At 35.2% G+C, this 18,034-nt stretch overlaps 1 protein-coding gene across 1 annotated transcript; it reads left to right on the top strand.

Annotated features, from left to right (window-relative positions):
- Positions 1-821: 821 nt before the first annotated feature.
- Positions 822-8,756, top strand: LOC133692167 (ABC transporter C family member 14-like). Its single transcript, XM_062112904.1, has 12 exons — positions 822-1,143; positions 1,385-3,569; positions 4,128-4,448; positions 4,749-4,835; positions 4,930-5,559; positions 5,710-5,874; positions 6,149-6,443; positions 6,850-7,064; positions 7,315-7,620; positions 7,718-7,781; positions 7,885-8,124; positions 8,357-8,756. Exons 2-12 carry the CDS (start codon positions 1,467-1,469, stop codon positions 8,455-8,457), a joined length of 4,527 nt encoding a protein of 1,508 aa, XP_061968888.1. The 5' UTR covers positions 822-1,143; positions 1,385-1,466; the 3' UTR covers positions 8,458-8,756.
- Positions 8,757-18,034: the final 9,278 nt, after the last annotated feature.

The following is an 18,034-nucleotide window of genomic DNA, read 5'->3' as shown; positions in this document are numbered from 1 at the left end:
TTAATATATTTTAAATAAAAATAATCATTACCCTACTTTCGATTAAAATTTTAAATAATGAAGTTAAGAAAAATGTGCGTAGGCATATATATTTTAATATATATTTAAGTTTTTTTTAAATTACCATTTTAATATTTTTCTATATAAAAATTATTTTGCCACCGACGCAGACACCCTGGCATCCTGGGGAGAAGTGTTGTTAGGTGTCTTCTGTGGTGAACCAGCGTCGGACTAGTATTTCACCACGTAAGCATCTTTGCAGTTACAGAAACAGTTTCCGGCTGTCCAATGGACACAGCAATAGTTCTGTCCTGCCTCGAAATATTCAACCATGCACAAAGACCCATGGTTTGGTCTGCTCTCTCCCTCTCTCTCTAGTGTGGTTTATCTATCTCACATGACATAACACTCCAGCATAAATTCTTCTTCTTCGCGTGGCGTGGAGCCGAGCTCTGCATTTCTTGTTGCTGTTCTTAAGTGAGTCTGCGTGGTTTAATTCTGTGCCATCGTTGTTAGCGTGGGCATTTAATGCCTTTTAACTCTTCTAGAAAGACTAGCTCATCATGATCCTTTAATTTTGTATGGTCTAGCATAGCTTTGCCTGTCTTGGTTGGTTGGCTTCATTGTCACGGGACGACTTGTTGTGCCCATGCGGTGCACGAGGTCCAAGTTCTTCCAAAGATTTGGAACTCTGCTTTTTTGCTTGGCGAGCATTTATTTATATGGAGTCTTCTTTCGTTTGTCCTGTTTCTTGTTTTCTTTATTAATAATGCAAGCGACCCATCGGCGGTCTGATACCTACTCCTTAAATTAATTTGTTTATCTTCGTTTTAGTATTTGTTTATCTTCTTTTTAGTATGCGTATATCTCCTTCTTTCAAACTTCAACAAATTGCGCATATCTTTTTTTGTGATTTGAATATCTGATTTTCCGAGATCCCTGCTGACAAGTTCAAAGCTACAGAGGCCCCCTTATGCTAGCTCCCGAAAGCTTGATAAAAATAAATAAATAAATAAAAAATGTTTTTGCTGTTTAAGTATGCTATGTGAACAGTAGTAGTATAGAATCACCTTTCCGTGCCTCTCTTTTCTGTGGTAGCTGAGTTCTAAAGTTGGCAGCTTTTATAATCCCCAATCGAGTTTAGTATGTTATTGTCTTTTCTTTTCTTTTCTGTACGTGGCCACATCGGTTTTCAGATTCAGCCTTTTGCTTTTTTATATCATTTTTTTGTGTAATCATTTGCTTCTAGGAATGACTGTTACCATTTTTTTTTCTTTATCGTTCTGTTTGTGGCCCTGTTATGGCGCACATAATTTCTTCTCCTTTGGAGGGTCATTTCTCCGTGGACCTTACTTACCATTGTAGTGCTCTGTAAATTATGCAGGGAGCACGAGGGAGGAGATTGATTGGCGTCAAGTGATTTTGCTTTGATTTTATTTTTCCTCTCATTTGAGGGGCTGGGAAGCATGAGTTATTCAACATGGATCACCTCTCTTTCATGCTCAAGCTCTGTAGTTCTGCCTTCAGGGGACACATCTATTCCAATGATATTTCAATGGCTGAGATTCATTTTTTTCTCCCCATGTCCTCAAAGAGCTCTTTTATCTTCAGTTGACCTGTTGTTCCTGCTTGCCCTCCTCGGATTTGCGGCTCAGAAGCTGTACTCTAGATTCACATCCAGTGGGCGCTCCATCTCTGACATCAACAAGCCCCTTATCGGAAATGGAAACAGCAGAGTTCTTCAGATCACGACTTCTATTTGGTTCAAGCTCTCTTTGATTGTATCGGTCTTGTTAGCTTTATGCTACATTGCTGTCTCCATTCTAGCATTCAGCCAAAGCAGTCGGTTGCCATATTGGAAGGTGGTCGATGGCGTCTTTTGGTTAGTTCAAGCAATAACTCATGCTGTGATTGCAATCTTGATCATTCATGAGAAGAGATTTCAAGCTACCACTCATCCACTATCTCTTCGAATTTATTGGGTTGCAAATTTCATCACCACTGGTTTGTTTATGCTATCAGGGATCATTCGTTTGGTAGCTCTGGATCACAACTTGATATTTGATGACATATTTTCTGTAGTAGCATTCACTTTTTCAATTGTTCTTTTTGCTGTAGCCATTAGAGGATCGACTGGGATTACTGTAATCAGGGAATCTGAAGCAGTAATGCATGATGACACCAAATTACATGAACCTCTTCTGGAAAAATCCAATGTGACCGGTTTTGCTACCGCCTCTATAATATCCAAGTCCCTTTGGCTTTGGATGAATCCCCTTCTGCGTAAGGGTTACAAATCTCCACTCAAGATAGATGATGTGCCGACCCTTTCACTGGAGCATAGAGCTGAAAAAATGTCGCAGCTCTATGAATCCAAGTGGCCTAAACCACATGAAAAGTCAAACAACCCTGTTCGAACCACATTGTTGAGGTGCTTTTGGAAGGAAATTGCCTTCACTGCGTTCCTTGCAATCTTGCGGCTCTGTGTCATGTATGTTGGGCCAATGCTCATCCAAAGTTTCGTCGATTACACAGCTGGGAAAAGAACCTCTCCCTTTGAAGGATATTACCTTGTATTGACTCTTCTTGTCGCAAAATTTGTTGAGGTTCTGACTGTCCACCAATTTAACTTCAATTCTCAGAAACTTGGGATGCTTATTAGATGTTCTCTCATCACTTCTTTATACAAGAAAGGGCTCAGGTTATCTTGTTCTGCTCGTCAAGCTCACGGAGTTGGACAGATTGTGAATTACATGGCTGTTGATGCCCAGCAACTCTCTGATATGATGTTACAGCTGCACTCCATATGGTTAATGCCATTGCAGCTTGGTGTTGGCTTGGTGCTCCTATATAATGTTCTTGGCGCCTCAACAATCACGGCTTTTCTTGGAATTCTTAGCGTTACTTTGTTTGCTATTTTTGGAACCCGAAGGAATAATAGGTTCCAGAGAAATGTGATGGTAAATCGTGATTCAAGGATGAAGGCAACAAATGAGATGCTGAATTACATGCGTGTGATCAAGTTCCAAGCATGGGAAGAACACTTCAACAAGAGAATCCAAAACTTTCGCGAATCAGAATTTGGATGGATTTCCAAGTTTTTGTACTCCATCTCCGGTAACATAATTGTGATGTGGAGCGCACCATTGCTAGTGTCAACTCTTACATTTGGTACTGCACTTCTATTGGGAGTCCCTCTTGATGCAGGGACAGTATTCACAACGACATCTGTCTTTAAAATCTTGCAGGAGCCTATCAGGACATTCCCTCAATCTATGATATCACTTTCACAAGCGATGGTATCTCTTTCGAGATTGGATCGTTACATGATAAGCAAGGAATTGGTGGAAGAGTCAGTTGAAAGAGTGGATGGTTGTGATGACAGAATTGCTGTGCAGATTAAGGATGGGGTATTTAGTTGGGACGATGAAGCTGAGGATGATGTTTTGAAAAACATAAATTTGGAGATCAAGAAAGGGGAGCTCACTGCTATTGTTGGGACTGTGGGATCTGGGAAATCTTCTCTCCTCGCCTCAATTCTCGGTGAGATGCACAAAATATCAGGAAAGGTACGGATTATGAAACATAACCTCTGGGGTTTATCCATTACTTTTTTCTTGTATTTAGGTGTTCTGAATCAGCCTCATGCATCTCTCTCTCTCTCTCTCTCTCGCTCTATGTTAGCTAGAGTTTTTTTCATCAACTCTGAGACTTCTCAATATCCAGTATGTTTTTGGTTTGTTTGGTCCTTGTCAATCTCGTACAGTTGGAACGCATTCATGTATGACACTGACTCATTTTATTGAAGCTCAGAATTTGGCTACTCAAAGTCATCAATGGGACTTCTCTTTTTCCATCCTGCTCAATTTGGGTCCATGTTATACCATAGTAATTGAAGGCTATCTTGGTCATCATTCTTGTTTTCTCTTCCCTGTGTTCTCTTTCAAATATTTTTGGTTTTTGATCACCTTTTGTTGGACTAGATTTCCCTCCTTGGTTTACACTGTTTAGTTGTTACTTTTGCTGCTCATGCAATCCATTTAACACAACTTTCCTCATTTGGTTGCTAAATTGCAAATGATAAACTTGAAATATTTTACTGAGATATTTTACTTTTCCTTCAACAGGTCAGGGTTTGTGGAACAACTGCCTATGTTGCTCAAACATCATGGATTCAAAACAGCACCATTGAGGAGAACATATTATTTGGTTTGCCAATGAATAGGGAGAAATACAAGGAAGTTATCAGGGTTTGTTGCTTGGAGAAGGACTTGGAAATGATGGAGTTTGGGGATCAGACTGAGATTGGAGAGCGTGGCATCAACCTCAGTGGTGGACAGAAGCAGCGGATACAACTTGCAAGGGCTGTTTATCAGGACCGTGATATATATCTTCTTGATGATGTTTTTAGTGCTGTTGATGCGCATACTGGGACTGATATATTTAAGGTGACACTAAAGTCAGTTGCTTTAAAGCTTAAACATGTAGTGGAAGTGAAATGATTTATTCTTCATGCCATTTTCATCATAGGTGCTTTAATTTGTTATGGAAATTCAGAGTCAGCTAGTAGAAAACACGAAAAATCACTTATGTTAGAGAATTTAGGTCATCTCTATAATCTCCTGTAAAAAAGGCATGCAAATTTTTCTAGGTAAAAATTACGTTTTCTAGTTAGTGAATCAGTATTTTTACGTGATGCATTCTGAGAAATGGATAGCGGTTCTGAGTTATATCAATGCCTTCTGCAGGAATGTGTTAGAGGAGCACTGAAGGGAAAGACCATCTTACTTGTGACCCACCAAGTTGACTTCTTGCACAATGTGGATCTTATCTCGGTAAGCAGAAAAATCACTTTGTATCATTCTCACCCACCAAGATAAGAGTTTATGATCGATAATTTCTTTAGAAAATGGCATCTCTCAATACCAGGTTATGCGAGATGGACAGATAGTACAATCAGGAAAGTACAATGATCTCTTAGTGTCTGGATTGGATTTTGGAGCATTAGTTGCTGCCCATGATACTTCAATGGAACTTGTAGAGGCCAGCTCTGAAATTTCTAGTGAAAACTCTCCCAGGCCACCGAAGTCCCCTCGTGGTCCTTCTAAACTTGGGGAAGCCAATGGTGAAAACAAGCTTCTAGATCACCCAAAGTCAGATAAGGGAACTTCGAAGCTCATTGAAGAAGAGGAAAGAGCAACTGGTAATATAGGCCTGCACGTGTATAAACAATACTGCACCGAGGCTTTTGGATGGTCGGGTATAGTAGTGGCAATGCTACTGTCCATAGTATGGCAAGCATCTCAAATGGCTGGGGATTATTGGTTGGCATATGAAACTGCAGAAGAGCGTGCTGCAATGTTCAAGCCTTCACTATTTATATCTGTCTACGGAATCATTGCAGCTGTATCAGTGGTGTTCTTAGCAATGAGATCCCTTTTTGTCACGCTTATGGGGCTTAAAACTGCCCAAAAGTTGTTTGGTGGTATCCTTCATAGTATCTTGCACGCGCCCATGTCATTTTTTGACACCACACCTTCAGGAAGAATATTAAGTCGAGTAAGGATGCAAGACCCGATCATGATAATTTTTCCCATTGTGTGCTTTCAACTATGAATGTATTCCTTCTTATATCTATAGCGGGTCTATTGGCTCAAGATGCTGAAATTGTTGCAATTTTTTTATTTTGCTCATATTTTTCTCTTTCAGGCCTCATCAGATCAAACCAATGTAGATATCTTCCTTCCATTTATGTTAGCCCTTACAATTGCAATGTACATCTCAGTTCTCGGCATCATCATAATTATATGTCAATATACTTGGCCAACCGTGTTCCTAGTAATTCCTCTTGGTTGGCTGAACTTCTGGTTTCGGGTAAGAGCTCACATTTTTATCTTGCTGGTAGCCTTTTCAGTTTGCAACCTCACACACTCACAAATGAAATCACACAACAGATATGTATGTGTTGCTTTGTTTAAATATGTCTTTATCAGCTTCAAAGCTTTCTGATGTGATTTTCATCCTAATTTGTAAATCTTCATTGTAATATGCGTTTATGACTATCTTGCCTCTTGGATTTGTGAGTAGATTTTTATCCCAAAATTGGTATGGAATTTATATACTGACGATTAATCTTTCTTGGTTGCAGGGGTATTTTCTTGCAACATCTCGAGAATTAACTCGACTCGACTCAATTACTAAAGCTCCTGTTATCCATCACTTTTCAGAAAGTATTTCTGGAGTTATGACAATCCGGTCTTTCAGAAAACAGGATAGTTTCTGTCAGGAAAATGTTAACAGAGTGAATGCCAATTTGCGCATGGACTTTCACAACAATGGATCGAATGAGTGGTTGGGTTTGCGATTGGAAATGATTGGGAGTTTCATTCTGTGCGCTTCTGCTATGTTCTTGATTCTATTACCAAGCAGTATTGTTAAGCCAGGTAATTGCACGTTTACATGTTACTGTCATGAGGCAACATCTCTCAAGGATTTGATTAATAAAAGAAATGATATAATTTATGTTCATCTATATATAAGATTTCTGGACCAAGTGATTCAAAGTGTTCTTGGCAAAAGAGTCTCATTCTTCCTTCAATGCAAAGGCATCTGCATATTATGTTTCTTTGGTTCTATTTAACTCGTATGCTATCATGTTACTTGTGTTCCTGTTTACATATGATGAGGCTTAAATTTTTTATATTAAAATCATGGATTAAAGCATCCAAAGCATCAGTTCTTCTGATGTCATCTCTGGAGTATCGAACTGCAGATACTCAAATTTCTTAAAGCCATCAGAATTTTAAATGTTTGTATTCCAGAAAACTAACCAAATTCTGCATGATGCAGAGAATGTTGGTCTATCTCTCTCCTATGGGCTATCCCTCAATTCTGTGCTGTTCTGGAGCATATATTTTAGTTGCTTTGTGGAAAATAGAATGGTCTCTGTTGAGAGGATCAAACAATTCACAAATATTGCATCAGAGGCAGCATGGAAGATAAAGGATAGGGTTCTTCCTCCAAACTGGCCTGCCCATGGCAATGTTGATCTAAAGGACTTGCAGGTAAAATGTTTTACAATAGATCTTTATTGATAAAGAAATCAGTTTATGTTTTCATTTTTTCTAGAGGTACAATTCACACCCTATCCTAATAGCTCTTTTAGGCTGAGGAAGTGAAAAGCAAATGAAATTGCCTGGTATGAGGACGAGCATAGCACAATATGCGGGCATCGATAGCACTTAGTTGTATATGTGAACTTGGAATCTTTGCTCATATATACACGTTTTATCTGTTCTACTTTTTCGTGAACAGGTAAGATATCGTCCGAACACTCCTCTGGTTCTCAAGGGCATTACTCTCAGCATTCAAGGGGGAGAGAAGATTGGTGTTGTTGGACGTACAGGGAGTGGAAAGTCAACTATGATCCAAGTCTTCTTCAGGCTGGTGGAACCAACAGGAGGAAAAATAATTATTGATGGCATTGACATCTGTATGTTAGGACTCCATGATCTCAGGTCTCGTTTTGGCATAATTCCTCAAGAACCTGTCCTCTTTGAAGGAACAGTGAGAAGCAACGTGGATCCTATTGGACAGCATACAGATGAGGATATATGGAGGGTAATCATGCGGTTCCCATTTCTTGATTCACTCCACTTAATTATCAGTGTTATTTTTTTTCAGAGTTTGCAAGCTGAAAAGTATGATGTTTTTGTAGAGTCTCGAACGCTGTCAACTCAAAGATGCTGTGGCTTCAAAACCTGAAAAACTTGATTCTCCTGGTAAAATTTGACTGTCATGTGTTTCACAGTTTTCACTTTTCCAAACTTCTCAAGCTGAACATATTACCGGAACAAAAATTTATGGAACCTTCTGACTCCATAGTGATTGACAACGGAGACAACTGGAGCGTGGGGCAAAGGCAGCTTCTTTGTTTGGGGAGAGTTATGCTAAAGCACAGTCGCCTGTTGTTCATGGATGAAGCAACTGCTTCAGTTGATTCACAAACTGATGCTGCGATTCAAAAGATTATCAGAGAGGAATTTGCTGATTGTACGATTATCAGCATTGCTCACAGAATACCTACAGTCATGGACTGTGACAGGGTTTTAGTTGTCGATGCAGGTATGCTCTTCTTTCTACTATCATCGTCTTCATATTTTACTTACCTCCAGGAAAGAGTCTTTGAAATCTCGCACAACAGTGGATTGGTCAGTTTATATCACACAGAAGGCATAGTTCATTTATAATAACAATTCTTGTACTCGCAAACTGGAGTTCTGATTCTCCGATTACATGCTGCATTCAAGACAATAGGCTGGATATTCTGACTGGCTTTGTTTCTTGTTTGTAACAGGGCGGGCAAAAGAATTTGATAAACCATCACGGTTGCTTGAGAGGCCATCGCTGTTTGGGGCATTGGTTCAGGAGTATGCCACTCGGTCAGCTGGATTGTAAGCAAACAGTCTGCTTTGATCACTAGCGTCATCCTGCTGTTAATCTTGGTAAGAATCTCCGGAGGAGCATAACTTTTACCAAAAAGGAGAGAACACAATTTGCAATGCTGCGAGAAACTTTATGCTAATTATTCCAAAGAATTTGGTAGCCAAATTATGCAAAATGTCTTCCTTGGCTTTATTAGCATAACTAAGTAAGCTTCTCTTTCATTTTGGTAGAGGATGACTTGATAGGGAAGAACAATTGTTTAAAAAGCTTTGGATGAGCAAGAAATTATTCTAGCATTATGTCTTTCGATATCCCTTCTTGTATTATGTTTGGAAGAATTTGCTGAACTGAACTAAGAATAACTTAAATATGAAGAAAGAAATCCTGAGCTATCCATGAAGGAGCAAGACCTGTTTTCATGGGGGGGCCAAAGTATATACCAAAGGCATCTCCATGCATAACTCATAAAATGATTAACAAAAACAACTAAAAAGAGGATGGTGTTTTGTAGACGAGAGCGCGGTGCTGTCTCTTTCTAAAAATAAATAAATAAAGTGAAAATATGCTCATTTTCTCTCTTTCTAAATTAATCTAGATGTTCGGATCAGCTTACAAGTACATTAATTAATCTCATGAGCTTTGAAATTAACAACGAACTATGTAAGCCTCCAGTAATTCTGAGGTTTGTGGGATTCAAATTACTGATCTTTAAAAAATAAACTCTGAACCTGACTAGTTAAATTACACAATTTAAAATTAATATTTTCTCTTTGATCTTCAGCATTGTACCATTACAATGAATGGCCCCTATAAGAAAAAAAAATGATATAAATTCTTGATTGATTATATCCAATTTTAAAATTGACTATAATTTCTCAACTTGCCTAAAATAAACATGATTCCTTGTGTTTTCAAATAGCATATACAAATCAAATAATTCATGTGCAAAACATTATCCATTTACTGTTATTCTTCAAGATACAAAACATTGTTCGTGTGACATTTATGTAATTTTCGTTGCTTTGAATGACCATATGGGTCTCTTTTAATTAGTTGTGTTATTCCAATTCCTGAAACTCATTGTCGACTCCTTTTGGTCCCTAATATCATTTCTTGAGAGAGAAGGGAGAGAGTGGAGATAAAGGGAAGGGGAAGAAACAAGCCAGCCACACCATTATTTATGATGTAACAATTATTTTTTATTTTTTTAAAATAATTTTTGACATCAGCAAATAAAAATGATATGAAAACATAAAAAACATATTAATTTAAAGCAAAAAATAAAAAATAATCTTTTTTTTTAATTTTTTAAAAGTATTTTTCAAATGTAGTGCCAAACACAATCTACAATTGAAAATGATGTCAAAACATAGCCCTTGATTATCCGAGACAGGTCTAGGATGGGCTTAAGCCCAGCCCGACCTCATTTTTATGGGCTAGAAGATGGCCTAATATACATCCATTTTTTTTCTTTCTTTCTTTTCTATAAACTTAGCCCAATCAAATGACTTGCTTGGGTCAAGCCCAATTACTTTGAACGGAGGTCTAACCTCTAATTAAGAAACCTAGCCCCAAGTTCGAATTGTTAACCATGTTGGATTTATATGAGAAGAATAGAAAAAGCTTACATGGCTTGAGGGGTATTTGCTAGCTGATGGCACTGTCATTATGGTGTGGTAGTCGATAGTAGAGGTGTTGGTGGCTCACGATACAAGTGGTGGTAGAGAAATTGCTAGTGCAATGCCTGGTGGATAAGAAGAATAATGCAGTAACAAGGTGTTTTGGTCTTATATTGAGGGTAGTAAGCTAGATGATAGAGGGGAGGTTTTTTTTTTTTAAAAAAAATTTCTTCCTTTCTTCTCTCCCTATTCTCTCCTCCTTTTGCTTCACTAAATTCACTTATATTTATACGGGATGATAAAGGGGCATAAGGTCTTTCTAAAGCATGAATCTTGGTTATTGATTCGCGTGTGAAGGATCACATTCATTAGCCATAAGCCAACAACTTGGTACTGTCAAACCAAGTTGTAAGGTTGGCTGGGTTAGGGGATTTCGATTGGCATTACAGTGGCTACAGGGCTACAAATCGATGGTGACAAAACAAAGGTTGTTGTACAATGTTAGGGATACCAGAGGGTGTGATTGTTGTCTTATTTGGAACATGGGTTATGCATTAAATGCCTATGAAAATGGGCTTCTTAATTAGCTTTTACGGTTCAGAAGAAACAAATAATGAATAGTGTCAGACTACTTGTTATTTGGCATTATTTTTTTGACTTGTCGTTTGACCACAATGACATCATTTTGAACCAAAACATATTATTTTGATCAAAACACATAAAAAGATGTATCATTTTATTTAAATGAAATGACACTGTTTTTTTTTGTTTAATTTAAATAAGGTTATAAATCTTCTCTTTTAATTTCAGCACTCAATATTTTAATTTGTTCAATTAGATTCTTAATTGAGTTTTAATTTTAAGAATTAATTCAGTTTCACCCATGAAAAGTTTCAAAAACACTCCTTGATTTAAGCATGTTTTTCAACTTAGTTTCTGGTCTTAGATATTTTCAATTTTGTTTTAAATTGACCTTTAAACTTCTTATTTCTTCAATTTCATCTTTGTTTTCAACCGAATTAGATCCCATAATTTACACGCCTTTTACAAAAAACGATCATTGGTATTGAATTTCTTCAATTTGACCCTTAATTAACATTTAAACTTTGATTTGCTTGCAATTTTGTCATTGATTTCACTTAATTGAGCTTGGAAAAATTTAATCTGGTCCTCTAAAATTTCACTCTTCTTAATTAAGTTCAAATCAAGCTTCCAAACTTATTTTTCCCCTAATTAAGTCTCTCATAAAATTAATTTTACTTATTAAAAGTTTAGTTAAGTCCTTGCACCTAATTAATTCTTTTTAATTTGACCCAAATTAATTCTTAAACTTAATTAAACCTTTAATTGGGCATATATTTAAATCAAATTGGTGTATGAAAAGTCTAATTAAGTCCCTAAACTTAATTTTTATGTAAATTCATCCGATAATTATTTAATTTAACATTGAATTTGCATTGTCTTTCAATATTAGTTTTTTAAGGTACAATTGGGCTCATAATTATTTCCAAAATCTTAGTTTGGTTCCTCCCCACGTTCAATGTTATGAGCCCAATTGACAAACCCAAACACAATTTCTCATGCAATATTTAGTTACAACTCTCGAGAAATTGTGAAAAAGATATCATATGCATTAAATAAAAATCCTTTGTCATAAAGTGTTTAAGGTTGTTGAAGTAAGATCTCATTTGTTACCAATTTTAATTTTTTTTTTATCTTGATTGTTATATGGATAATCAACCTAGTTTTGTCCAGGAATTCTTTGATGTTTATATCTTTTGCTTCTCAAAATTCCTAAATATTCAAGAAATTATTTTTGTTTTTGGATTGAACGTGGTTGAAATATGGGTGCACAAGTGTTTCTTATAAATCTATAAGGAAAAGTTAGTGCTAAATAAAGCCAAAACCACCCTCTGAATAACACATGATTAAGTGTTTTCATAGTTGATAAATGTTTGGTATATAATGAAATGGGTTGGTTTGCAAGGAAAGTATGTGTAAGACCCAAATTTTTGGGCCAAACGCAAGCCCAAGTCAGCCCAAATCCAATCTAAGTTAACCTAGGTATATAAAGAAAAATTGCAAAAGAATTATTGTTCTTTCTTCTAAGTCTTGTGGCCGTCGTGACCCTCTCCTCATCAAACTAAGAATTTCAGTTTTTGATCTTGAGTTTTGGGTTTAAGAAAAGTGGAAGTAGCAAGTAAGTGATTCACTCTCATGTTACTTTTAATTATGATTTGTTTATGGAAAGATTAAAGAGAGAGAGAGAGAGATAGAGAGATTAGGGTTTATAAGGATTAGAGTTTATGTTGATAAGATTGATTTATGATTATTAAGGGTTTAATGTTAGGTGATTAATTAGTATGTTGTTAGAAATAAGGATTTGTGAGTTGATTTATTTAAATTAATTTTTATGGGTTAAGAAATTCATTTTTACCTCGCTGGAAAATCTGGACAGAATGGTTTTGAGGTTGAAGATGACCAAATTTTATTTTGGTCATTGATTTATGAAAATTTCAGTTTAGTCCATAAACTTTGGAAAAATTACAATTTGATCCCTAAATGTATTTTGAGATTCTATACAGTGTTATTATGAGGTTTAGGATGATGAATCTTAGTTTGATAATTGATTTAAAATATTTTCAGTTTGGTCCCTCAATTTTAGGAATTTACATTTTAGTCCCCAAACTTTATAAAAATTACAGTTCGGTCCCTGGTTCGTTCTAGACAGAATTAAGGATGGTTTATGGGTGAAATTTCAGTATAGTTATGTATTTATAGTTTGGTCCAGTTTTGGTAAAATTACATTGTGGTCCCTATTTTGGATAATTGTCGTTTTAGTCCCTAAACCTAGGAGACTAAACCTGGTTTTCTTTTATGTATTGGAATCTTTATTTGTGTTGCTTTGAGTTGCTTTTGAGTAATTTTGTATATTTATTGTAGGTTCTCCTAACGATCCTTAATAGGTTTTTCGGGTCTTTCATCTGATATTCATTTTAATCTATATTCTTCCGGGTGAGTGAGATAATTTTTAATATGCATATAATATAAATAAATATGTATGTTGATTATATGATGAGTACAACCAGTAAATTTCTTGAATATTTATATATATTACTTTATTTTTCGAGTACTTATTTATTCTTGAATTTGCACTCGTAATCTGTCAAATTAAATTCTATTTGATATGATATACATTTTTTTAATGATTCTATGAATATATATTATGCCTTGATATGGGACTTGTCAGTAACTCCATGCTAACGGAGAGTAGTTAGCCTATGTGCACATAATATTCTGTATACCTAGCTGGTGAGAGAGGCATTAACCTGTGGCGACTGATCATCCCATAGTGGTCATGTTCAAGTGTCATATGGTCACCTTCGGGTGTCATCTGATCTCTGACATGTATTCCACTACGTTATGATAATATGTTTAATATGTATATGTATATCAAGATAAATCATCTTGCATACTATTAATATCTAAAATATCTAAAATGTATGTTAAATATTATTCCCTCACTAAGTTGGTTGAACTCACCCCTCATTCTTAATATTATTTCAGGTTCTTAGTTTCTGTTAGCAGGTGGACTTTGTTGAGTATTCCTGGTTCTTCATTTTGGTCGGTATGCCTGGTTTATTTTGTGAGGCTTTCCTTTTAGTTTTGATTCGATGTCTTAGACGCTCTACTATTACCTTGTTTTAATTAAGTTTGGATTTTGACAATGTAATGAGTATTATGGATTATTGTTTTTGTTTTAATTACTGATGAGGAGTTTTAAACTATCTTTTGGTTTCATCAGTTTTGAATAATATAATATTTTTGAAGATTATGAAATGCTGCGTATTTTTGAATAAATTGTTCTTTTGATATGTTTGTTTTGAGGCTTAGCGTAGGTGAGGTGTCCTTTCGACACCGCTCTTGCGTTGTCGGTTATGAACCCGGGAATCGGGTCGTGACAAAGGTGGTATTAGAGCTTGGTATTGTTAAAACCTTGTTGCCTAGTTTGTTAAAATTTCATATTTTGTTTTTGTTGAAATCCTGTAATACGGTTTTGTTAAAACCCTATAATCTTGTTTTTATTTTTTTAAAACCCCTATAATATGTGGAGCTTAGGATTCTTCTCGTCTTGTTCTGATTCCTCTTTGTCTTCTTGAACTCTTTTTATTGTTATGTTGATATAAATGTGAGGAAATATATATGTGTGTGAATATTTGATATAAATATATAATTGGATATACTATATATAATATATGTGTTTTTCATACATGTGATAATATTTGATATAAGTATATTCTTGGATTTAATTTATGTGGTATATGTATTTTGCATACGTGTGAGAAAATACTTGTGTGTGTGTGAATATTTGATATAAGTATATATTTGAAAGTATTTGTATAATATGTGCATTTGAGTAATAATATTTCTTGGAAATACTTAAGCATAAGTATTTGGTATAAGTATATTTTTGGAAGTATTTGTATAATATATGTATATGAGTATGAAATATATCTTGTAAGTATTTATGAAATATGTGTATGTGGGTATGATATGGAGTTAGTGATTATTATAAATATTATTTAAAAGTATTTGAATTATTAGAAAAATAATATTATATCTAAAATAAATATGATTTGTTTTTATATTTGATTTGTCATTGTGTGACTTTGAAATATAAATCTAATGTGAGTTTTTGAGTGATTTTGACATATAAATTTGATATAAATTTTTTGAGTTAAACAAGTTAGAATACCAGCACTAGGTTGTGTGAAAGGCCACACACAGATCTGAATACTCTATCTATGTTTGATTTTCTAACTTGTAGCGCTCTAAAAATATGTATATGTACAAATAATGTTAGTGAGTCTATATTGGATGTAAGTATGTGTTTTTGAGTATTTGAACAACTTATAATATTTTTTTATTTAAATTTGATTTTTCATCATATTTATATCTATATGTGTTATCTTTGGTAAGTATTTTGAAAAAAATATGTCTAATAATCTTTTTCTATGATATATACATGGCTGGAAATATTTTATGAAATATATATGTTTGATAATATTTTTCTTGGTGTATTTATTTTGATTTTCTATTATATATATTTTATGATATATATGTGTATATATGAAATACAACTTGTGGTACATAATCAGGTTGTAAATGCTCTTAGCAGGCATAAGGTGCTTGCTACTATTTTTGCTCTTGTGCAGATGGAGTCAGACATGTTAAATGAATTCGTCAAGCTGTTGAGGATGACGCAACTTACAAGAAGCTGATTGACCTTGTTAGAGAAGGGAAAGTCCAAAAATATTAGCTGGAAAATGATCTCTTTTATGCAGAATAAGATTTAATTTTTGTGCCAAGTGGGAAACTGTGGAAGTACTTGATGTCGGAGACAAAAGACTTGTAGTGTTCTGGACATCTAGGAAGGGAAATAATATGGGCTATTTTGTCCCAAACATGCTATTGGCCAAAAATGGAAGAGGAAATCAAGCTTTATGTAAGGACTTGTTTGGTATGTGAGCAAGACAAGGTATTACGACAAAAAGAAGCGTTGAGTGTCAGTTTTGATGGATTTCATTATGAGATTTCTAAAAGTTGATGGCATAAACACCGTCATGGTTGTCGTAGACAAATTCACCAAGTATGTAGTGTTTGTGGCTACCCCGATAGTGTGTACAACTAAGGTTGTTGCTGGGTTGTTCTATCAAAATGTGGTGAAATATTTTGGAGTGCCTTATGCTATTGTTAGTGATTGTGATTTGTAATTTACAAACTGGTTCTAGATAATATTATTCAACATGATAAGGATAAGATTTAAGTTTTCTACTGCCAATCATTCACAAATTGATGGGTAGATAAAAAGGATAAATGATTTGCTTAAAGAATATCTAAGAGACACCATGTGACAATAATGAAGCAAAACTGGTTGGAATTGTTGCATAGTACATAATTTTGCTACAATCTCCAAAAGTTCTCAGCAACAAAAGCAAATCCATTTAAGTTGGTTTTGGAGATGCAACCTTAAACTCCTATAGAGATTGCTATGAGAAAATTTGGTGGGAAAAGTCCAGCTATGTATAGGTATGCTTTGGAAAGACGAGAATTGTTTGAGCAAACCCGAGATAACTTGTGTAAGGAAAGAAAAAGGATGCTGAATTATGTTGACTAGAAATGCAGACTATTGGAATTCAATGATGGTACAAGGTGCTGCTAAAATTAACTCTATAAATCTAGAAAAAAATTGTGGGGAAGTCAAAGCATTGAAGTTTGGTGCCGAGATATGATGGACCTTTCAAAATCATGAAAAAAAATAGGTTGTTGCCTATAGATTAAAGCTGCTAAAGAGGCTAAAACTTCATCTAGCTTTTTATGTAAGTTATTTGAGACCTTTCCATGAAGATCAAAAGGATCCAGAATGAAGTAAGTCACAAAGAGCTCATTTAATGATTCACAAATAGTTTGAAAATGGTATTGTCAAGATTATAAATCATCATTGAATCAACCAATATAAGAGGAATAAACAAACTGAGTTTTTAGTAAAATAGGAAACAAACTTGAAAACTTTGTGGGAAAAAGACAAAGATTTATGACAATTCAAAGACAAAGTGTAGGAATACCTTACCTCTATTACGACGGAGACATCATCCTCTTCTAGTGGGGATGGTTTGTTAGCAATCTAGGCACGAGGACAAGCCAATGAATGCACACTACCTAAAATTCAATAGCAAAGGGTAGTGTTAACTCTTCCAAACAAAAACAACGAATTCGATAAGCAGCATGCAACAGTTCATGCGAGCCATGAGTTTTTGGCTTGACATGAATGTTGGGCTTAGGTAATGGGCCATCTACGTTGGCACAAAACACAACATAACTAGTAGTAGGGGCTGACAGTTAGACAAACAGGATGTGGGTTAAGAGAAAAATATGGCAGAGGAAGAGAACAAAGCAGCAAAGATGGTAGTTGAATTAATTCTCTCCTCCTTTATTAGTATATAAAAATAAGGCATAAGCACACAATTACAATATGTGCAGGATGTGAATACATATAAATAAGAAACAAAGTAACTATTGACTTTCCATAGTTGTATTTGTTTCTATAGTTACAGTTGTTTCTATAGTTACAGGATTTCCTGATTATGGAGGCTAATTTGTCTCTGATTTGTTGCCATTCTGGAGTGTAGTAGCCGTTGGAGTATTTTCTTGATTATAAAGGCTGATTTGCTTGCAACAATAGTTTCCATGTATAGTGAGTTGGCGTTCTGGAGTGTAGTAGCCGTTGGAGTATTTTCCCTATAATCTTGGATGTTGGCACGATAGGAGTTGATCAAGATTTGGTCAGGAGATGTTGTGATGTTGTTGCTGCTACTGCTTCGGTGATGCTGCTGCTATTGATGCTCCTGTAATGTTGTTGTTGCAGACTTTTGGTTTATGAAGCTATATAGAGATGAAGGAGATGAGATAGTACTATTTGGTGTTGCTGCTACTGTATTATTACTAATAGGTTATAGTTGCAGTAGTGTAGTAGGTTGTTATGACGATTACGATCATGGGTTCATGAGATAAATGGGTGTCCAGATTATCTGGTCATGTCTGTTGAACATGGAGGTATAATTAAAATTTTTCCTCAAGACACTAAAATCATGAAATCATGGGTCAAAATCATCCATTAAGTTCATGGGAACATGATGGAGAAAATGTTCTTCTACTTTCTAAAAAGTAGGGATGATAGTTGTATCCTTTTTAACTTTTCATATTTGTCTATAAATAGATTTGGAAGACCTTCATCGTGTAACATGGCATAACACATTTTTGTATTTTCTTTGTTGAGATAATAATAAAGGTTGAAAATTTTATATCTTATGTATTATTCTATCTTGTTACTTGTGTTAATTCCACTTATTTATAACAAGTTAAAGTGTAAGAACCTTCTCGTGAGTGAAACATATAATTGTACATAAACT

The sequence above is a fragment of the Populus nigra genome, chromosome 4, assembly GCF_951802175.1.
Source record: "Populus nigra chromosome 4, ddPopNigr1.1, whole genome shotgun sequence".
Taxonomy (NCBI): Eukaryota; Viridiplantae; Streptophyta; class Magnoliopsida; order Malpighiales; family Salicaceae; genus Populus; species Populus nigra.
The sequence above is the reverse complement of the archived record's forward strand: the minus strand, read 5'-3'. Positions and strand labels throughout refer to the sequence as shown.

What these genes read in the sequence shown, in the direction of transcription:
- LOC133692167 (XM_062112904.1), top strand. Translation starts at nt 1,467, where the DNA reads ATGAGTTATTCAACATGGATCACCTCTCTTTCATGCTCAAGCTCTGTA. An exon ending in TGCACAAAATATCAGGAAAG is followed by an intron (nt 3,570 to 4,127) that starts GTACGGATTATG and finishes TTCCTTCAACAG; the next exon opens with GTCAGGGTTTGTGGAACAAC. An exon ending in AAGCAGTATTGTTAAGCCAG is followed by an intron (nt 6,444 to 6,849) that starts GTAATTGCACGT and finishes TGCATGATGCAG; the next exon opens with AGAATGTTGGTCTATCTCTC.